Source organism: Equus przewalskii, chromosome 23 (genome assembly GCF_037783145.1).
Source record: "Equus przewalskii isolate Varuska chromosome 23, EquPr2, whole genome shotgun sequence".
NCBI lineage: Eukaryota > Metazoa > Chordata > Mammalia > Perissodactyla > Equidae > Equus > Equus przewalskii.
This window is the reverse complement of record NC_091853.1, coordinates 16,793,401-16,815,940: the sequence shown is the minus strand read 5'-3', so window position 1 is coordinate 16,815,940 and position 22,540 is coordinate 16,793,401. Positions and strand designations below refer to the sequence as shown.

The window sequence follows — 22,540 nt, the reverse complement described above, 5'->3', positions numbered from 1 at the left end:
TGGAAAACAAGGCTAGGAAAGTCACGGGGGTCAGCTTACCAAGAGTTCTTTCTGGCAGGCTAGGATAATCAAATAAAAAGTGGGCCAAAAACGTTTCAATAAAGTCTAGCTTAGCTACAAAACCACTTAGTTTCCTTAGGAATAATCAATGTGCTAATGGAGCTATGATTATTTATTCACTGGATAGACTAGCGTTATCCCTTCCTGCCATCACTGCCACTGCAGGTCACTGGCCAGTGATTTCTGATTCCTTTTTGGAATACAGCCCCTCATCATTTATTGAGTACTGGTGCTAGGGATCCTAGAACGAAAAGGCATGGCTCGAGCTCTCAAGGGGTCTGAAAGTTGAGCAGATGAAGAGATAAACTGCAACAAATATAGGTAAATGTTTGGGAAGAGGTAGTACAAAGGAGGAAAAAATTCTCTCTGCTACCTGGACTTTGGGGCTAGATTTCAGAGAGGTGGTGACATTTAAGTGGACCTTGAAGGATGAGTAGGAGTTTGCCAGGCAAAGAAGTGAGGTGGGGAGTCCTCCCACACACAGGGAACAATCTGCAAAGACACAAGTCTTCTCAGTTCTCACTCCTCAATCCTACAAGCCCAATGGAATGTACAATTTTCTTTTTTTTTTGAGGAAGATTAGCCCTGAACTAACTGCTGCCAATCCTCCCCTTTTCCCTGAGGAAGCCTGGCCCTGAGCTAACATCCGTGCCCACCTTCCTCTACTTTCTATGTGGGACGCCTACCAAAGCGGAATGTGCTAACTTGATCGCTGCGCCACCGGGCCAGCCCCTGGAATATACATTTTTAAGTTTTCTTTTCAGGCTCTTGGGAGAAGCTTGGTGATAACTGGTGAGTTCTTCCATTTGCTACAAAGCAAGAGTTGGCATCTAAAGTATTTGACCCTCATAAACATGCATTTTACGTAATATTAACAGAAGTCAGGATTTTAGTAAGTGAAACTGGTCATACCCTCTACTCCCAATTATTCCTCAAGGAGGTTTTACTGATTTTCACTTTTCCAGGGCAGCAAGGAAAGGAATCTTAAATCTGTATTTTTGGAGACTGGTAAACACATCAGTCACCGGTGGGACCCCTCGTGTCTTCAGTTGTTCAAAGAAGGATGGAGAAGTTATAATTCACTGTCGTATCTGTCTCCTGATTTTGGCATTTGCAGGAAATTGGTCCCCTCTGTGCTTCCTAAGCCTTCATAATGTTATCTCAGACTCAGATGGGCACCCAAGACCATCCTACCTCAGAAAGGTGTTAATTGCTGATTTGAGCTCAAGATAAAAAAACAAACACATCAAGACTGGATGAGGTGATGAGAAAGTGAGCAAGGAATTCGTTTAAGACTGAAGAGTACTCTTCTCTCACCCAACACTGTCATTTAAGGAGAGTGTGGAAATCCAGGCCCGGGGACCTGCCCTGACCTGCCGAGTTTGCTCTGACCGGAAGCTGCTGCAGAGGTGGAGGACACAGAGGACCAGCTGCGTGACAGAGCAGAAGCATTTTGGGGAACTGAACCATCCCAGGCAGTATCTGAAGTACTTCCTCCCTCCTACAGGCTCCACCCCCCACTTGCCCTCTCTCTCTCTTTCCCTTTCTCTCATGGCAGGCTTAGGCGTCAGTTGCTGAAAAGTGGGGACATTTCCGGATGTCTTTGCAACATTGAGAAGTTGTCTTAAGAGAGGCTGCACCCCATTTGAGCACCAGGCCAGGAAAGGAAGGCCTGAGGGCAGCCCTACTCGGGGAGACACCTGCTGGTCCTCTCCCAGTCTCCTGGCAGCACTCACCGCCTCCTGGTTTGCATCTGACCATGTCCCTGGCTGAGGCCATCAGCCTCTGGAATGAAGGGGTGCTAGCAGCAGACAAGAAAGACTGGAAGGGAGCCCTGGATGCCTTCACCGCCATCCAGGATCCTCACTCCAGGATTTGCTTTAACATCGGCTGCATACACACAATCCTGGAAAACATGCTGGAGGCAGAGAAGGTGAGTGGAGGGGCCTTTGTAGTAAGTGGTTCCCAGCCCTGGCTGCACCTTAGAAAGAACAACAGCTTTAAAAGAACAAGAGCTTTAAAAGAACAGAAGCTGCCCAGGCCCCACCCCTAGACATCCTGATATAATTGGCCCGGGGAGGGGCCTGGACAGCCATAGGTGTTGAAAGCTCCCCAGGCGGTTCTACTGGGGAGCAAGGCTGGGAACCACGAGCTGTGGGTTATGCTCTCCTTTCTTCACCGATGCATTCAAATCATTCTGGAATCACGCTTTAATACCTTTATGAAGACTCCCCTCGTTGTGTTTCCTTCTTTGAACTGCTGACAACAAGATCTCCATCTCGTTGCTTTGCACCTGATTTTAAAGCACCTCTTTTGGCTTTCCAAGAATTTCTCATGTGAGCTTTGCCTGCACAAGAGACTAAGAGGAGTCACTTAAGAAAAATAGGTTGCATCTCAAGTGACAATTCTGATCAGTGATGTGGGGCACTCTTTTAAGGATTCTGAGGCTAGCAGAGGAAGTCATACTGTGATTGTTTGATGATCTCTGCCAAGGGCATGGTGTGGGATGTCTTAGCATCTTTTTCAAATATTTTTTCTCTCTCATATTCCCAAGTATGGGGTTGAGTGTATCAATAATCACTTTTGGATTGGTCCTGGTAAGCAGAAAGGATATGGAGTTTGGAAGCAGAAGATCTGGGATCAAATCCCAGCTCTGCCTTTCTCTGGATCTTCCGGCTTCAGCAAGTCATGTAGACTTCTGGTCTCAGTTTCTTGAGAGGTTAAACATCATGAGGATTAAGTGAGACACCAACTGTGAAAGTGCTGTGTAACTTCACACCACTATGTAAATACTAGTTCTTATTTTTACCTTTTACTGCCAGTCTTTGCAAGAAGGTGTGGACAGATAACTGACTCCCCAGCACCCTCAAAGAGCCAGTTCCTCCCACAGCCATCCTTACTGTGACCAGCTGGGGAGCCAAGAAGAGGGAGGAGAGAAGCCTCTTGGAATGCCTGCACAGCCTGACAAGTCCACCTCAGGTCCAGGGTGGGCCGACAGGAGCGCCGAGGGCCCCTGCTGTTGGGCTGGAGAGAGGACGGCGGCCCCCACCTTTTCTCAGGGGCCTGCCGAGGGGCTGACTCTGAGCACCACCGATTCCAAGGGCTGTTGGAGACGAAGTGCATGGAAGTGTACATTGTCGGGGAGAAGAGGTTGACAATGCGGGGCAGCTAGTCCGAGTGCAGGGATGGTGCGGGGATGAAACGGGATGCTCCTTGGCAGCAGTGAGCTGCGTCGCCCCTGGAGCACCCTCAGCTGCTCACTCCCCCGCCTTCCTCCCACTGCTCTGGATTTCTCCTGGCGTTCTGCTGCTGCTGGCCTTCTCCCTCTCTCTGCCTTTCCTTGGTTTCCTGCGTGAGTCCTTGCTCCTGGCATTTTATGTGCATTCCTAGTTGTTATTATTTTAATTGTATAATATTTATATAATGAATTTATATAACAAACAAACATAATAATAATGTATATAACATTTTGCTATTTTCATATTTAACTATGTTTATGTATTATTTTAATCCTGTCAGTAATCTTGAAAGGCAGATATTAATATCCCCATTTTACAGAGGAGAAAAATAAAGTTCAAGGAGATTACAGAAATCACCTCCTGCCACGCCACTAGGAAGTGACAACACAGGGCATTCTCACCCTGGCCTTCTGACATTCAAGACACCAACCGTTCTCAGGTCCCTTCTAGCCTCACCCTCTGGCTCATCTCACACCTCACCACCACCTGGCTCCTCAGCCACCTAAGGGCCCTTCTCTCCGCAGGCCTTTGCTGCAAGCATTAACCGAGACAAGCACTTGGCGGTGGCCTACTTCCAACGGGGGATGCTCTACTACCGGATAGAGAAGTAAGCGGTCCAGTGTCGTACAAGCTGGGGAATTATGCAGAGAAACCCAGAGCGGGTCTCAGTGCTGCTAGACTTGGCGTTTGAGAGGTTTCCTCCAGCCTCTGTAGGGAAGCGTGACTGGACCTTCTTGGGGCAGTTGTGCAATAATTAGCACGAGGCAGAAGCCCTTGCTGGGGAGGGAAGGCAGGCCTGTGACTGGTTGTAACCCAGCTGTGTCACAGCTCACCATGAGCCTATGTAACACTACAACCTGGTGTTCAGCTGATGTGGTACCCGACAATCGTCCCTGATGGGTCGTAGCCTGGGAGGTCCTGGTTGCAAATATTTTGGCCATCAAGGGAATACCCATGGTGGTCTGCTACCAGGAGGGATTGAGCTGTCGCACAACGAAGATTATCCCGAAACCATGGGAAACCCTTGCTTCGTTCTTGCAGTGAAATCCATTCAGTGAAATCTAATTCAGACATCAAAATGAGAATATGAACTGCTAACATTCTATGTATAAGACCATATTAATAAATAAGTAGCGTATGTATTAATACAGAAAAAAGTTCACAGTAGATGTTAAATTTAAAACCAGATTTCAAAACTGTATGTATAACATAATTCCATTTCTGGTTCCCAGAATAGTCTGGAAAGCCATAGACCAAAATGTTGTCAGCAGTTCTTTCTGGGTGGTGAAATTGTACGGATTTCCCTTTTTTTCTATCAGCCTATCTGTATTTTTTTTTAATGTGTTCACAGTCAATACAAAATAATTAGTAAAAACATAAATAGAAAATGCAAGTTAATGTCAATTTCCAGTCCCCTGCCCCAAATACCCCAATAGCAAATAACAAGGAAAAATCTTCTGAGCATCAGTTTAAAATATTTTAGGGGATGGCAAACTGGCCCTTTGTAGAAATTCTTACATTAGTGTGCACAAGTTCTAGGGAAGAAGAATTTGGCTCAGGCTAATGAAGAACTTTCAGAAATGGTTGGAGCATGGTGTGAAGAGTGTGTGTTTGTATCTGTGTGTGTGTGTGTGCACACGCACACGTGCAAGCAGCAGGTGAGGCAGGGCGTTGGCGGGGCAGAGGGGAGGCTGCAGAGAACGTCCAGGCATTGGGGAGGTGGCTGGGCTCTGATCCTGTGCAACTTCGAAAGACTTTGGTCCTAGGGTTTAGGATCAAAGGTGCTGTGCTCAGCTGTTGCTAGGGGCAACTACAAGCCGCTCAGAGGACTTCCAAGATGTAGATACAGTCAATTCTGAGAATGAGGATGAGCAGAAGTGAAGTCTCCCCCTCCCCCCCAAAAATCCCCTTAGACACAGAGGCAATCTGGGGATAGACAGCCTGGGATCCAGAGAAGATAGCAGGCGTTTATCTTTCAGGGGCATCATGCCTGTCTTCCTTCTTAACATCCTTCTGCTTCTCATCCGTCTTCTCTCATCCCCTAGATTCTCCAGATGTATAGGATATGCAGGGAGGCCTGGGCACAAATCCTGTAGTTGATCTTAAATCTCAAAAGACACATCTAAGGCCACCCATTTTTTTAAAGATTTTATTTTTATTTTTTCTCCCCAAAGCTCCCTGGTACATAGTTGTATACTTTTAGTTGTGGGTCCTTCTAGTTGTGGCATGTGGGATGCTGCTTCAACGTGGCCTGATGAGAGGTGCGATGTCCGCACCCAGGATCCGAACCGGCGAAACCCTGGGCCGCCAAAGCAGAGCGCGGGAACTCAACCACTCAGCCATGGGGCCGGCCAAGGCCATTCTTTAATTAGCTCTAACAGTCTATAATGAGGAGAGACAACTAGCGAAGAGGGAAGGCTCCCAGAAGAAATTTCTACGTGAAAATGCCCGGAAGTGCCAGACTCTGAAAGGCTCAGATTTTGAGTGAGTCAGAAAGATCTAGGAATAAGACTCAGAATTCAGAATTCCATTAGTCTGTGATCGATAATCGTTAAATCTGAGAGGAGTCTTCCAAATGGTATCTTTAATTCAAAACTACCTTTCGAGGAAATAATATAAATGAAGGCACTATTCTCCACCCTGAGCTGCCTCCTTTTCTTTCGATCAATCCATAGGCACTGGTGTCCCCTGTCCCAAGGATCTGCTCTTGATCCTTTTCCCTTTTATCACCATAAGAGTGGTTGTTAAATGGTAAAATTTATGGGCTATCTTCCCAGAAAAACACACACGAGCACTTACCTTTTATATATATATATATATATATATTTTTTTTTTTTTTTTGAGGAAGATTAGCCCTGAGCTAACTGCTGCCAATCCTCCTCTTTTCCCTGAGGAAGACTGGCCCTGAGCTAACATCCGTGCCCATCTTCCTCTACTTTCTATGTGGGACGCCTACCACAGCATGGCTTGCCAAGCGGTGCCATGTCTGCACCTGGGATCCGAACCAGCGAACCTCAGGCTGCAGAAGCAGAACGCACACACTTAACTGCCGTACCACCAGGCCGGCCCCTGCACTTACATACTTTTATGTGCAATTTCAAGGGGTTCAGTGTCCCCTGAAAATCAGTACATGAACCCTTAGGGCTCCCACTCTCTGCCATGGTGTTGACCTCCATCCGTAGCCAATCAGCTACTAAATCTCTACTTGAGATCAACTCAGAATGTCTCTTTTCCTAAACCCTGTCAAGTTGACCTCTTAATCATCTCTGAAATCCACCCCTGTCTCTCCATCCCCACCAGCACTGCCCTGGTTTGGACCATCAGTTTTCACCAGGACTATTGCAATCACTTCCAAACTGATATCCCAGCCATCAGTCTTGTCTTCTCCGCCCATATTCCACAGTGGTCTTCTTAAAAAATAAATGGGATCTGCTTAAGAACTTCCAGTGGCTCCCTTGCCTGTTCCCATGTGGTCCAGCCACTGCCCGCCCACTCACTCGTCTGTGCGTTTGCCCAGCCACACTCAACCACTAGGGCGGCAACCATTCTCTTTTCTGCCTCCTTTTATAGCATCTGTCTACTCTGTGACAGATATTTGCCTGTATATTTGTCTCCTCCACTACTCTGTGAGCTTCTTAAGAGAAGAAATCTTTATTTATTCGCTCTTATGTTTCAGTATCTAGCAGAGTAGTTAATAAATTCTTATTGAATTAATTAAATGAAAGCAAGCAAAATATAGCCTCTACTTTAAGGAACTTATAAATCAAAAGTGGGGAACAGGTCACAAACACTAGTAACTATAACATAAGGCAGACTGGGGCAAGTGCTATAAGAGATATTTTTAAATAAGTGCCATGGGGACCTAGAAAAACTACTTCTTAATGAGTGGTTTGGGAAATCCTTCAGATTACAATCGGGTTGTTTTAGGGTGATAACGTTATGGGTGTTTTTTCCTCTGTTTTCCCCACTCTCCTGTGTTGCTCTCCTGTCATCACACAGTTCCACAGAACAAAGTTAGGGTGCATTTCTGAGAAGGCAGATGGTGCCTCAACGATGACTATGAGCAGCTGGTCCCACCTCTCAGATCTCAGCCTTGTCACCCGAAAGGGGAAGGGAGATCTAAGCTGTGCTTCAGATCCTGGGCCTTATGAATCCGAGGGCCATGAGAGTAACAGCGAGACCCTTTAGATGGAGCTGGCCCCGAGAGGTCTTTTCTCTTCTGTCTTTGGAACTGGAAAGGGCAGGGCCCCCAGCCCCTGTCATAGAGGTGTCTGACATTTTGACTTCCTTTGGCTTGCTAAACTGCTCCATTATCCTGGATACAAGTGTATGAGCAGCAGGATTCTAGACCGAGTGGGGAGTTAGCACCGGAAGGATCAGGAACTTCAGTGGTTACTAAGAAATCTTTACAGGGAGTATGACAAAAATGAGGATTGTAAATCCTCTGCGCTCAGAGCTGGTGAAAAGGCCCAGCAAGGTTGCCGCTGCGCTGGTGACCTCCTGCCTGGGGGGGAGCGGGGGCTTGGGGACCAGCTCAGCCAAGGCTCTGGTGGGGTGTCAGGGGGATGTGGGCGTGAAGAAAGTACTGGCGCCCAGCCCAGCAGAACCCTGCAGGAAGCTCCAGCACCTTGGCCTCCTAGGGGACGCTGTGGGTTCCAAATGGCACCAAACAGAACCCCCGAGGAAGGGCTGGAGGGAGGGAGGGGCTGCGCCGCATGGCCGCCAGGGCTCAGGGCTGAGTGCTATTTTGGAATTTTCATACTGAGCTGATTCAGACCGCATGCAGCGGGGAAACAGAGCCGTGTGTCAAAGTGATGCCCCAGTGGGGCAGCTCCTGGTAAACAAGTTGGGAGCTGAGGAGCGGCCTGGGGAGGCAGTCAGGGCGACGCTTTTAAAGATATTTTTAAAAATGGACATTTAGTAGGGGCACCCCCACCCTGTTTTTAACACAAAGCAAGCACTTTGAATAATTTATCAGGTCTTTCTCTCTCCCTCCCACTGGGCCCAGATCTTTAGACATCCTGATGGACGGGAGAGCTATGAGCAGGATTTTGTTGGGCTCACACAATACCAGGTAGACACAGGTGGTGTTACTTCACAGCTGAAATTCATCTGCTGAGCCAGCTCGCCAGAGGAAGGTACATTTGTAGGTTAACGCTGACAATCTTAAAGCGCACCCCCAGAGGACCTCCAGCTATCTCACAAAGGGGCCGTGCAACACAATCGAAACTGTATCTAGCCATGGAACAGGACACCTGTGTTTCTGCCAGCCCCTCCTTCTTGGCTCAGTGAATCGAAACCAGTCCCTCAATCTAATCTTCCAGCTTAGAAAGAAGGAACAGGGATGCCTACTGTCTCCCCCTTCACAGAAATGCCCCAAAGGATCTGGAAATTTCCTTTTCAAGTCAAGAAGACTTGAAATGCTTCTTGCTTCTTGAGGAATGGCCTGCATGCTTTTAACAGGTTTTACAATCATCTTTATTAACAAGGACTCGTTGGAGAAAGCCATCCTCCTGTTTCAAACCCAGGCTGTCTTCTCCCTTTACTCCCACAGCCACTGCTGCTGTGGGAGTTACTTCTAACCAAACGATGACAGAATTCCAGCTTCCGCCCCAGCCACCTGGGTACACACTCCGTAGGGCTCTCTTGGCCACCCTACCCTTCTCATCAGCTCAAGCTTTCCTGAGATCAGAGTTCCAGCTTCTAGAACCGTGTATTTTTATCTCCTGACAATACCTAATTCAGAATAGAGCTTTAAGGAAGCATGTCATAAACGACTGGTATATTAATTTCATTGTCAGAGTTTTAGAGCCGGACAAATAATATAATATTAATAATAGTGAACTACGTGTGTGCCAGGCACCATCGTAAGCACCTGAGTGCTTCCTCTCATTTGTTCTCACAACAGTCCTGTGAGGCACGTTCTATTATTATTCTCTAATTCTAAAGATGAGGAACCAAAGAGAAGTTAAACAACTTCCCCTTTGTCACTAAATAGTAAGTGGCAGAGCCAGGACTCAAGTCCATGTGGTTTTGACTCCAGAAGTCAGATCCTGAACGACATACTAGAAAGCTCCTCGTATTATATGATCCTTGAATATAATATGCTCCTAGTACACAACATGCTCCTTATATTATTGACAAGGAGCCTGAAGCCAAGGAATCAATTTGTCAGGGCCTCCCAGCTGGTGGCAGAGCTGGTGGATCTGGTCCCCGTCTGTTGGCCTCTGTCCTGGGGTGCCACATCACCTCTTGAGGGTCCCCCCCAACCTGTGTGCAAATTCCAGGCTTGCCTCCAAGAGAAACCACCCCTGGCAGCTCTGGATCAGACAGTGGCCAAGGGACTTTCAGTTCAGTTGCCTGGGTGGGAGCCACAACCAGACAGCCAAATTTGTTCCTGCCAGGCCAGGGAGCCGGGGGCCGGGGGATAGCTTGATTTTTGCTGCTCTCACCCCCTGCAGCCCGGCAATGGCTCCCTCCCACCAGGGCCTCTGTGGAGGTCAGGGGCAGGCCAAGGAGCCCTGGGCAACTTCCTCAGGAGTGTGTGTCCACGTCCTGCCCACACCCCCATGGGCACTATTGATGAGGTCAGCCCCGTTCTCTGCCACAAATCCCACAACAGCAGCCCTGACGCACGTTGAGCCAGTCAGCACAATGCCAATCCAACAAGCGAAAGGGCAGTGCCAGGAGTACTGTTAGAAATGCCATCTGGCTTAAGTGGTTGCTTCTTTTTTTTTTTCCAAAGTGTGTGTGAGGTGAGGGGAGGGGAGGGGAGACTAAGAAGGCCACAAAACCAAGAGCTAAGTTGAACTCCAAAGAAGTCAGAGGAGAGGGCTCTGGGCAGGAAGGTGATGTCGGTGGTTGTAGGAAGGGGCCCCTCAGAGCTGCGTCAGGCTGGCCTGGCCTTCTGGTGGGGAGTGAGAAATGAATCAGCTCACAAGACACAGGGGCCAGCAGGTGCTGGCTCTGCTTGGAGCTCCTGGGGGAGAATGAGGGCACCATTGGAAAGTGACAAGCCGGTCGTCAGAGAGGTGGGAGCTGTATGTAGTCAACAGAGAAGAAAATAGCTGGCACCACCTGAGACTGTGGGGCACTCAGTGTTTCTGGGATGCACAACCCCAGGGGGCACCTTCCCATTGAGTTCCATGGAATACTGGGCTCAGGGTCGGTGAAAAACTAGAGCAGGTCAAAAGGGATTGGAAAGGCTTCTTGTCCCAGTGAGAGGGATGGGGAAAGGGAGGCAGGCACACATTTTATTCCGCCTTTATTCCTCCATGCCCTCGAGAGGTTTATTTTCTCCCTCTCTCCTGCAGATATGATTCAGCTATTAAAGACCTTAAAGAGGCCTTGACTCAGCTTCGAGGGAACCAGCTGATAGACTACAAGATCCTGGGGCTACAGTTCAAGCTGTTTGCTTGTGAGGTAAGGAAAGAGGGCCCAGCCTGGGCCGGAGTCGTGGGTAGTGGCCGAGGGGCAGCTGGCGGTTCAGATGCACAGTCAGCTGTTGACACTTCCACGAGCTTGGAAAAGGTATTTCGTCTCCTATGCCTTGGGACTCAGATTTTCCCTTAAGAAAAGACTCAGGTGATTACTCCAGGATCATCGTGGAGTATTCAGTTACCTTAGGGCACTCATTTTATTAATGTGAGGCTCAAAGAGATGTAGAAATGAGCTTGCTGAGCTCTCTGAAGGGAGGCTGGACACGACTGCATTGGCCTGTGAAAGTGTTCCTCATAATTTGCATAATTCAAATTGACAAGTTATTTGCACAGCATTATACTAACAAATCCAAAATCGTAGGTTCACTATCCATGCAGGGCCTACTGTAACCTTGTTCTGTGCCCAAATTACAGACAATGCTCTTTGCGATTAATGGGTCGGACTCATGTACTTGATTGATACCCAAAAAGAGAGTGAGGATAATTTGGCACAAGTCTGTCCCCTCTTGCTCAAAGAACTTAAAGAACAAATTTAGGAAAGGTTTCCACAGAAGGACAACTTATTTTCTGTATTACCAAAAGGGAGAAACATGACTGGCTTTGACTTCGCAGGTTTGTGAACTTTTTCAACCAACCCTCCCCACTCCCGTCCTATCCTCCAAATATACACCAGTGGCTTTAAAAACTAAAACCCCTGTAAATATTGTAGATCTTTATTTAGAAGAATTGATGAAAAAAGTCCCATTGCTTTAGTTTCTCAGGCAGGAGAAGCCGAATGTTCCCAGGGTCACTGGAGGCTAATAATAGAGGCCACAGCTGCCCAGGTCCCTTGGGATGTGTGTCCCCTTCCAGCCATGCAGCAGGCTAGCAAGTTACTTCACTTCTCACAGTCTAGGGAAATGAGGCTTTGCAGTGGGAATTGGCTGGCATTTGGCCAGCTTCTGGAGTAGGGTTTCTCCACCATAGCACTATTGATATGTTAGACCAGATAATTCTTTGTTGTAGGGGCTGTCCTGTGCATCACTGGATGTTTAGCAGCATCCCTGGCCTCTACCTACTTCATGCCTGTAGCACCCCCTCCCCCAGTATGACAACCTGAAATATCTCTAGACATTACCAGTCACCTCCAATTGAGAACCACTTATGTAGGTTAAAGGCATGGGGAACCAAGAAGCTCCAGAGAAAGATCATGCCAAAAAGACATCAAAGCAGAATTCTGTGGGAGGAGTATTTCCCCCACAGTTGGAGTTGAAATGACACAGGGGCAGGAAATAGTGGCTGTGTGGGCCGCTCCACAAGTGAGGCTGGACTTTGAGGGTTGGAGGCCTTTCTGACTCATGGGACACCTTCAGTCATTCCCTATTTATGATGCCACCCCTCCCTTCCCACCAGAGATAACCCTGGCTTCTGAGAAATCACACCATCTTTTGAAAAGAGTCTCATGCTTTTTCAGTCACTAAGTCATAAAACCCGTTGTAGGAAAAGGTCTTAACAGAAGATGGCTGAGACCCAAATAGGAAGTTTGAGTTCTCCTTTCTTCTTGCACACATGGTCAGGGATAGTCTGGGTCAGCCAAGCATTTATGCAGAAGGAAACAGCTCGTTGAAGCTCAGAAACAGGCCCAGCTGGAAGGAGTCTAGATCTCTTCTGGGCTTGGTCCCGGTCCCCATCAGCCAGCACTAGCCACTAATTCCATGGAAACACCAATCCCCGCACCCATCCATTCTTGCCTTGATACACTGTTCCTTTTATCTGGATGAGGCCCTGAACCAAATCATGGTGTGGGTGGATGACTGGTATAGAGGAGAAATATATTAGTTATCCATTGCTGGACACCAAATTACTCTAAGACATAGTGGCTTAAAACAATATCATTTATTATCTGACAGTTTCTGGGGTCAGGAATCCAAAAGTGGCTGAGCTAGGTGGTTCTGGCTCAGAGGCTCTCATGAGGTTGCAGTCAAGACATTGGCCAGGGCTGCCATTATCTGAAAGCTTGACTGGGGCTGGAGGATCTATTTCTGAGGTAACTTACATGTCTGGCAAGTTAGTGTTGCTTGTTGGCTTGAGGCCTCAGTTCTTTGCCACATGAACCTCTCCAAAAGGCTGCCTGTCTTGTCATGACATCAGTTGTCTTCCCCTGAAGAAAGTAATAATCCAAGAGAAAGTAATGCAGAGTGTCAATGTCTTTTATAACTTAGCCTCAAATGTCACAGCCCCTCGTTTCCATAATATCCTATTGGCTGCTCATGTCAGCTCTATTGGATGTGGGAGGGAACTACACACGAGGGTGAGTACCAGGAGGTGAGAATCACTGGGGGCCATCTTGGAAGCTGGCTACCACTAAAAGCAAGGACTTCAGAATCAGAGAGATAGGAATCAAATCCCATCCCAACACTTAGTTGTATGATCCTAGGGAGGATATGTGTCATTTCTGAGCTTCAGGCTCCTCATTATCTGTAAAGGTTTCAATTCTTATCTCATACACATTCATTAATCAATTCATTCGTTTTTGCGTACATTGATAATGCCTGCTAGTGTCAGGCAATAGGGGTCCAGTGGTCCACAAGACAAGGTGTCAGTGCTCAGAAGCCCAGTCACGTGTAAGGTGAGATGGTAAGGTTAGGGTAAGAGAACTGCGACAGAGGGAGTATGGAAGCACAGGAGTGAGGCCCCTCACTCAGATGGTGGTGGGGAGGGTTAGAGATAATGCAGATAAAGTGCCTGGCCCATAATAGGTGCTCAGTAAATGGTATCAACAATCATGATGATGATGACGATACGATGATGACAACAATGACAATGATACTGCCTCCAACAGGCAGCACTGATTTCCAGGAGCCCAACGTTTTTCATAGATTTAGCCTTGTGATTCTAATCACAAAGAATCTCCAGATGGCATCAGTCTGCAAAACTCAGCCCTGTCATCTTCCCCCCAACCGTGTGGCATTGTTAGTTTCCCCGAGAAGGCCTGCGAGACTCGGGGGCGGGGGTGAATGCCCTTCTTTTGCTCAGCCTTCCAGCAAGTCCTAAGATAGTACTGCAGATAATGGTAATAATAGTAATGAATATTGTTTGAGCACCCACCATGTACCACACAACTGAACTCCGTGCTTTGTGTGAATGATTTCATTGATTTCTCACAACCATCTAGAGGCAGGAAACGTTATTGTCACTATTTTACAATGAAACTGGGGCCACATACTAGAAAATAGCCCTGAGGTACCTGTGCTGTTCACCTCTCCACTGTACCGCCTCTGCGTGTTACAGCTTGGAAGACCAACAGTGCCCTTCTCTAGCTGGGCCTCAATATCCCCTCTCTGAGGCCCTGGCAACAGGCCCTACTGCACCCAGGGCTTCCGGCTGTGATGCATGTAACTTTCAGCTGTGAAAATCTTGCAGCAACTCCTGGCTGTTCAGCTCATTCTTCACACATGGCGCAGGGAGCCCTCAGAACCCGCTGCACTGTTGTTAAAAAGAAGGAAAGTGCAGGCCGGCCTGGTGGCATGGTAATTAAGTTTGTGTGCTCTGCTTTGGCAATCCAGGGTTCACAGGTTTGGATCCTGGTCACATACCTACACACCACTCATCAAGCCATGCTGTGGCAGCCTCCCACATACAAAATAGAGGAAGATCAGCATAGATATTAGCTCAGGGCCAATCTTCCTCACCAAAAAAAAAAAAAAAAATGGGAAGGAAGGAAAGTGAACCCTTTTTGTTTGTTGCCATCTTGATTTTCTTCTGCTCTCTGTTGCTTTTTCATCTTTGCTTGAGAGTCCTTTTTACTTCATTTAGTCAAGTGGTTTTTCTTATCTTGCTGAGGCACCAAACGATTATTTGCCTCTATGTGTAAGTTGTGAAGTATAATAATAAAACAAACACTCATGAACCTACCACCCAACTCAAGACCTGGAAAATTAGGACTATTGGTGAAAGTGCCACTTCCTTCCTCCAGGTGAAGTGCCGCCCTGGCTTTGTGTCAAGTCTCTCCACGTGCACTGGACTTTTGCCCACGAGCTTTCCTCATGCCCATATGACTATATCACAGTCTTGTTCCTCCTGTGTTCTGGGCAGGGTTCTGTTGGTGCTGGTGCAGGAGAATGCATCTGGAACTTTCTTTCTCGCCACCCTACCCTTGTCCAGTCTTTCAGCCTAGGCTCAGTGGCAGGAGCTGGTCTTGGAGGCCACATACGTGTATTTTATTCACAACTCTTCAAGGGTCCTTGAGCACGTCACTCTTCTTGATACTAAAACAACACAATAGTTCTTGTCTTCTCCTGACCGACCTGGTTGTTGAAAGAATGCACACGATATTGGATTTATGCGTTACATGCTGTTGTCTTAATACCATCCTTGTGCTGGACATAACTTGGTAGCAAGATGGATTGTATTATATTTTAGATATTCCCAGGACAGCTGGGAAAGGGAGAAATGTCGGCAGGCGACACTCCAGGAGCACACATGCAAGCTGTTCCTCGGTTCTTAGATTTGGAGCAGTCGCAAGTTTTATGTTGTGGTCTGTGCTTTTCTAGGTGTTATATAATATTGCTTTCATGTATGCCAAGAAGGAGGAATGGAAAAAGGCTGAAGAACATTTAGCATTGGCTTCGAGCATGAAGTCGGAGCCCAGACATTCCAAAATTGACAAAGCCATGGAATGTGTCTGGGTAAGTGTGCTGGTGATATGGGCCGGGGAAAGGGTTTCATCGGATTTTTAGTTGTTTCAGTGGACATATGGATTGAGAAACCATGAAAGTCGTGCTTTGACTTTCTCTGAGCTCTGGGTAACGCTGGTCTTGGGGTATAGTTCCATGTGCCGTCTTGAATCTGGAAGTGCCTAGAAGCCGAGGCCCAGAGTTTGGGACAGCAGAGCCCTGCCTCACGTCGCCCGCTGAGTGGGGTTCCTTGGCAGCACAGGGGACGCGGGAGGCTGGAGGCTGGAACCGGGCACGTGAAGGGGAAGCTATGCCGGCTTGCTCAGCACTGAGTCCTCGCAGCAGCATGGCACAGTGCCAAGCACATGACGGGCTCTCAGCAAAAATGTATTGGTTATGTGAACGAATGGTGAAAATTATCCTCTGTTTGTCTGAGCACATTTGGGATGATGACGCTAGTTTTAAATAAGGTTTTTAGAACACCAGGAACAAGGGGGCTCAAGTCAGTTTTTGTATGTCTGTCCATGTAAGCAGACAGCAATCCCAAGAGAGCACTGTCATGGGCCTTGCTTGGGTCCTGGGCCACCCTTGTGGTTGTGGTACCTCCTGTGCTGTGAGTGACAGCCCCACCCCGGCCACACAGAGAGGAAGAGGGGTGCCTCCCCAGGAAAAGAGGGGGCTGGGCAAATAACACTGACAGACGTCCACACAGCCTCTCATTATAAGATGAAATTGAAACCAACTGTTCCTACCTTGGATACCCGGAAATAGTAACACGTTCAGTCCTTACAAATTTTGAAAAAATACTGTCGTGAGATTATCTTGATGGATCTGTTCAGTGAGGGAGGCAAGTAAGGCATCGTAACTCCCATTTCACAACCGAGGAAATACTCTGTTCTCTGTGTTATAGAAACAGAAGCTGTACGAGCCGGTGGTGATCCCTGTGGGCAGGTTGTTTCGACCAAATGAGAAGCAAGTGGCTCAGCTGGCCAAGAAGGATTACCTGGGCAAGGCGACGGTAAGTGGGACCTCTCAGCTTCCTCTGAGTCTCCCATGGCCTGGGCCACGTGGAGCAAGGGGAAAGGGACTGTTGGGAACAGGGCACCCACCTGGGGTTGTGGTCTGGTTGACAGCGAGAGATGGTTTACAGTGTGGAGGTCTTGCTGAAAGGTGAGCAAATGCTTTATTTTCTCCAGGCTCCTCTCATTCCTCCCTTCCAACCTGACCCGGGGTGAGAGCCCCAGGGTTACTCACAGGTGCTGAGTCCTGGGGTCTGAACCAGTGGAAAGAAAACGACTACAAGGTGCACTAATGTGGAGAGAACCTGTTAGGGAAATGGACCAACATGGCATCCTCTTGGCTTAATGCTCCTCGTAGTCTCACTTCCACAGCCAATGATTAGACGACTTTTTTTTTTTTTTTTTTGAGGAAGATTAGCCCTGAGCTAACTGCTGCCAATCCTCCTCTTTTTGCTGAGGAAGACTGTCCCTGAGCTAGCATCTGTGCCCATCTTCCTCTACATTTTTTTTTATGTGGGATGCCTCCACAGCATGGCTTTGCCAAGCCGTGCCATGTCCATATGTGGGATCTGAACCGGCAAACCCCAGGCTGCCAAAGCGGAACATGCGAACTTAACCGCTGCGCCACCAGGCCAGCCCCTAGACTTCTTCTTAAACTGGACTCTTTCTGAATCTGGGTCTCAAATTCTCTCAGAAATTATCCAAAATGAGTCAATAGTCCTCTTCCCAAACTGCACTTGACTCTGACACATTAGTAGGGCTGAAGTTGCCTACTGACAGGATAGCTGGTTGTGGCACAGTAGTTCAAGAGAGTTCCAGAGAGCCTGGGTTAGTGGAAACACCCCACTGTCCATCAATTGATGAATGGATAAACAAAATGTGTTATGGCCAGACAATGGAATATTACTCAGCCATAAAAAGGAACGAAGTACCGATACAAGTTAAAACATGGATCAACTTTGAAAACATCACCCTGTGTGAAAGAAGCCAGATGAGAAAGCCACATGTTATATAACTCCATTTATATGAAATATTTATAATAGGTAAATGTACAAAAATAGAAAGCAAACTAGTGATTGCCAGGTGCCAAGAGGAGGGGACATGTGGACTAACTGCTTAATGGGTATGGTGTCTTCTTTTGGGGTGATGAAGATGTTTTGGAACTAGATAGAGGTGGTGGTTGCATAGCACTGTGATTGTACTAAATATCACTGCATTGTTCACTTGAAAACGGTTAATTTTATATTATGTGAACTTCACCTGAATAAAAAATTCAGAAAAAAAAATATACAGAGAGAGCCTGCTGGAGTAGTGGGGGTGGGGAGGGAACTAGTTTCTTCAGTGGCTGGAACTTCTAACTCAGAGGGTCAGCATCCAATCCTTAGCCACTGTCCACTTCTGGAACCAGACGTCAGTGAGAATGGATCTAGGGTGTGAGAAAGGAGGGAATCTTGGGGAAACCCCAGAAGGGTGAAGAAACAGTGCCGGCAGAACCCTCACGCCCTCCTTCCTCGATTTCAGGTCGTGGCATCTGTGGTGGATCAAGACAGTTTCTCGGGGTTTGCCCCTCTGCAGCCACAGGTGAGACAGTCCTGTTCTCCATGGATCCAGGTCTCCAGAGCTCTCTGTGAAACATCCAACTGGGGAGGATATTGGTGCCGCACCACCTGCCTCATTTTAAGGGCTCCTTCAACTGACCTCTCAATGCTGCCGAGGGATCTGCCTGACCGTCCTCATCACAGGGCCCAGGACTGGTAGGGAAGAAGGCAGTTTTAGGTTGAACCTCTAGTCCTCAGAGACTAGCCCTCTTGCTTCCCCTCAAATTCCAGTCTTCACTTCTCTAAGTTCTAAGAGAGCTTCTGTTGATGGTCTCTACTGAAGCCTCGACTATTCTCTCAGAAAATTGAAATGCAAGCTATGGAAGACTTTTTAACAATGCCTCTTCTGGGACACAGGGGCTAGTAGGGGACTCCCATGTGGCCTGGGGCCTGAGGCCCTGGGCTCTCCTGGCTCCATCCATCTGCCTGGGGCAGAGGATTCCCCCAGGAACACAGGCAGGGTGCCCAGAGTGAACCATTTTTCCACCCAAGCTGGGCTCAGAGAGATGGTCCCAGGTGGACTGGATGACAGTGGGTCTAGAAATGCAAAGGCAGAGCTTCCTTGTGAAGGGGAGCGGGTTAGACAGGCTGAGGAAAATTCGAGCTCTGTTGCAATAGAGCTATGATGAGCAAGGACGTGGGTCAGCCCCAGCAGAGAGAGGGTTTTCCGAGTGTGGCGCCTCCACTCCAGTCTGCACACACCTGGTCACTTCCGAGAGCGGTGCTGATGGTCTGTCAGGTGAGAACCATGACTGCTGGCCTAGAATGTGACCAAGGCTGGGGCTCTGGAGGGTGAGAAGAACAAAGGGGGTTAGAAGGAGATTCGAGATTCTTTGATCTCCTTCTTCACAATAAAGTCAAATAAAGCCTTGCAGAGGTCCCTGGGGCTTCAGAGCAGCCAGAGAACTCCAAGAGGGGGAAGAAGCCCAGATGACTAGACTCCATGGTGGTCAGCGTAGAACGGGGAACAGACATTGAAAGCAGATTCTTGCCTGGTCAGTGGATCTTGAGTGGATTTTAAATACCCACAAGTGTCATGTGATATAGCAGACATTAATTATAGAACAGAGCTTTTGGAAACTGTCCCAGGAAAGGGATGGAGCTCAAGGTCAAAAGCACCCTTGTGACGCCATGTTGCTCTGTGACAGCTAAACTTCTCCAGAAACCAGGTCTGGCTCCAGATGAATTGCTGTGCTGGTGAAACCTGTACCCAGGGAGCTGGTGGGAGGTGTTATTTTCCAGTGTTTAGTCAGGGTGCACTGCGCCCTCTCCCTAGGCTGTGTTCTGATGGAGCCAGCAATGCATTCTTTGATTTTCTGGTCTGGAAGGAGTCTCAAATTACCACTAACAGTCTGTTCTCTCTCCCCCTCCTTCCCTTCGTCATTTCTCCTGAATGTTCGATAGGCAGCTGAGCCTCCGCCCAGACCCAAAACCCCAGAGAGCTTCAGGTGAGTTAGATTTCGGTCGATATGTGGAATATCCAAGCTCCAAGCCTGAACTGCTGCCATACAGCGGCTGAGAAGATGAAGCTGGGGTCAGGGTCTAAACCTTCTGTGATGTAGCCTAGCGTGTGGGTTCCTTCTGCTTTCAAGGTTAGAATGGAGTGACAGCGTGGGGGTGGGAGTCTCGACTGTGGTAGGACTGACCGTGGGGGCCTGGCCACATCTACGTGGTGTCCTTGTGTCCCCAGGTCAACATGCACAGTCACTCCTATAATGAGGGACTGTTGCTGAAGTCCAGCGGCGTCCCATGAACACAGCCCCTTGTGTTCAGAGCACTGGCCTCTGGTTGGAGAGATGTTTTGAACCTACTGCAGGCCCCTCAGAGGAGGGGCAGCTGGAGCTCCCTGGTGTCAGGCGAGCAGAGTGAGAAGCTAGAATGGTGGCTCCTCTCCTGTGTGGGCGTTTGTCAGTCCCTATGGGCACAGGTTTTTTGAAGAAAGAGGAAGGATTCGAGAAAGAAGTCATTCTTCTGTAAGAAGAGAAACAAAGGATGGCATAACCTACAGCTTTCTGACAAATTTCCTCTAAGTAAGGAAGCAAGCCCCACCTAATAAAGAAGGTTTAAAAACAGTGAAGAAAGTACCAAAGCAGCTATAAAAATGAGGGGGCTGATTAGCTCATTCCTAAACTGTCTGTCTGCTGGAGGAGTCTGTATCCCCTGCGTAAATAGACACGAGGTTTGGAAACAAAAAGAAGGGCTGAGGGAAAGTAACAAAGGGAAGTGTGACAGGGAACCCACCAGCAGGCCCAGAGTGGGTGGAGGGAGCGAGCGTGGAAGTCAGCGTGACGGGGCCTCCAGGCCAGCCTCTCAGTTACACATTCCAAAGTGGCACAAATGGGACGTCCCAGAGCCCTGAAGAGCTGTCGGTCTTGAGGAAGTGGTAAAGGGGAAATGACACTGCATAACAGCGGCAAGGCAGGCTCGGCACCTCTTTACACATCCCCCATCCTCCTCCCAGCCCGGCTCTGCTTCTCATCCTCTCCCCCATGTGCCTGATACGCTGGCTCTGGGTGATTTCTCCTCCCTACTCCCCATTCACCTTCTGCACCCAGCTGGCTCTCACCTCTCTTCCACCTTATACCCGTCCCTTTGCCACACGCACCTGATCCAACCCAGCTCAGACTTGGGAGCTGACCAAGCACACCCAGGGACCTTCCTGCTCAGAAGGGAAGAGAGGGCAAGCATTGCAAGGCCTTGTTGTCTAGTGTTGTTTTGTTCTGTTTATTTTTGACCCACTGCACGTATGGTTACGGGGCACGTTTGTGTGCAGTTTCCTACCTAGTCCTCTTGGGGGCCTGGGCAGGCAAGCACCCTGCTCAGGGTCACATAGGCAGTTAGATGTGGAGTTAGAGGGAGCCTGGAGCTTGTCTCCTGGCTCCAAGTCCACTGTGCTTGTCCCTTAGTGCCATGGGAGGGGAGGCGGTCCAGGCTAGACAGAGGACAGGATCTTGTGTCCACCTCCTGCAGGGCTCTGGAAGGGGAAGCTCACCGTGTGCTGTTTGGGTTTGTGCCTAAGACACCAGAGGAGCTCCAGGTCATGCCGGGGAACATCGTCTTTGTCTTGAAGAAGGGCAATGATAACTGGGCTACCGTCATGTTCAACGGGCAGGTATTCAGAGGACCAGGGGGTGGTGTTTTTGGACACGGGAGATGGCAGATGCAGATGGCAGAGTTTTCTGAGGGGCAGTATCTGCTACCCTATTTGCAGACCAGCTACTTCCTTTGGGCTGTACACCCATCCCTCCCCCATGTCTCTGGGCTGTTCTATGGTGTGGGTACTGATGAGCACATCTTTATTTTCCCCGTTCTGATTCCGTGACGTTGCACTGCAGAAGGGGCTTGTTCCCTGCAACTACCTTGAACCAGTTGAGCTGTGGATCCATCCTCAACAGCAGTCCCAGGTAATGTAATACCAAGGCCTGACGCATTTCCCTCCCGCATAGACAGATCTCTCCACGGAGGGGAGAAGAGCAGTATGAAAGAGGCACTGTCATAATCACTGAAGAAAGATTCCCTAGTCCTGGACCTGCCTTAAGTTGGCACTAGCTGTCCAGAGCTGAACCTGGGGATGAAGGAAAAGCCCAGATGTGCTGAGTGGATGCATCAACAGGACCTATTGGGCCCACCCACCTCTATGATTCTTCCTGGAGCGGGGTGACTTGACCAAAGCCTATAGTATATGAAGGTTAGGTCTTCCCAGATGTGTATTCTTTACTCAAAAGAAGAATAGTCAATGTGTTGGCTGGTGAAATACCATGAAAAATTGAGGTCTCCTTTAGAGCACTGAATCAGAGGAGAGCTTACCAGCCACTGCTTCTGAAGCTGCTACCACCCCCTCCATCACCCCTCAAAGGCCTGCCCTTCGCTGCTGAGAGGTCTTTGTTGGATTTGAGGAGACATGTTGATGTCTGATGGCAGTGGAACCTGTCTCTCTCTAGGCTGCAACCAGTTGTCCTCTGTGTTTTGGCCCTCCCTGATCAGTCACTATATCTAGATGACTTGAAAAGTTTTAAATGTCATACAAATGAGAAGTAGAAATTTTCCTTTGAAGGAGCAAGATGTGGAGTGAGAGGGTGAGCTAAGACAAGAGCTCAGGGGCCTACCCCATCTCCACTGGAGTCCCAGTGTGCCTGAAAGGGGTGATTAGGCAGCAGGGGCCTTCTGGGTGTGGCTTAGGATTCTCATTTCTACTGTGATTTGTTTTCACCAGGCCAACCCTGCCTCCCCTTTTAACCAACACTTCCCTTAGCCTCCCCTGAATGTCACCACCACTCCAACTTTTAGGAAGTCATTTGCATCTGGCTCCTTTCCATGGAGGTCTGCAGAGTCTCCCCCCGCCCCAAATCCTACCCTTGCCTAAGTTCTGTCTGCATGAAGGTTCTCACCGTCTCTTCCTGTCACCTCCAGGAGGAACCTTCCCCAGAGTCCGATATTCCAGCTCCTCCCAGTTCCGGTGCTCCCGGAAGGCCCCAGTCAACGCCAGGTTAGTGTCCCTGGAGCAACATCCTAGGCCTGGGCGCAGGAGAG

The 22,540-nt window shown here is 48.6% G+C and overlaps 1 protein-coding gene across 2 annotated transcripts in view; it reads left to right on the top strand.

The window, feature by feature from the left end:
• Positions 1 to 1,475: 1,475 nt before the first annotated feature.
• NCF2 (neutrophil cytosolic factor 2) overlaps positions 1,476 to 22,540 on the top strand; it is a 30,246-nt gene continuing 9,181 nt past the window's right edge. The window contains exons 1-10 of one of the 2 annotated variants that reach the window (XM_008521780.2): positions 1,476 to 1,993; positions 3,824 to 3,906; positions 10,613 to 10,721; positions 15,271 to 15,405; positions 16,304 to 16,411; positions 17,934 to 17,993; positions 19,415 to 19,458; positions 20,981 to 21,122; positions 21,346 to 21,414; positions 22,421 to 22,496. In XM_008521780.2, the coding sequence (XP_008520002.1) occupies positions 1,820 to 1,993; positions 3,824 to 3,906; positions 10,613 to 10,721; positions 15,271 to 15,405; positions 16,304 to 16,411; positions 17,934 to 17,993; positions 19,415 to 19,458; positions 20,981 to 21,122; positions 21,346 to 21,414; positions 22,421 to 22,496 (1,000 nt within the window). In that variant the 5' untranslated portion in view covers positions 1,476 to 1,819. Of the gene's footprint in view, positions 1,994 to 2,156; positions 3,413 to 3,618; positions 3,907 to 10,612; positions 10,722 to 15,270; positions 15,406 to 16,303; positions 16,412 to 17,933; positions 17,994 to 19,414; positions 19,459 to 20,980; positions 21,123 to 21,345; positions 21,415 to 22,420; positions 22,497 to 22,540 lie in introns of those variants that run through there. The other variant, XM_070591005.1, reaches the window with a different exon arrangement.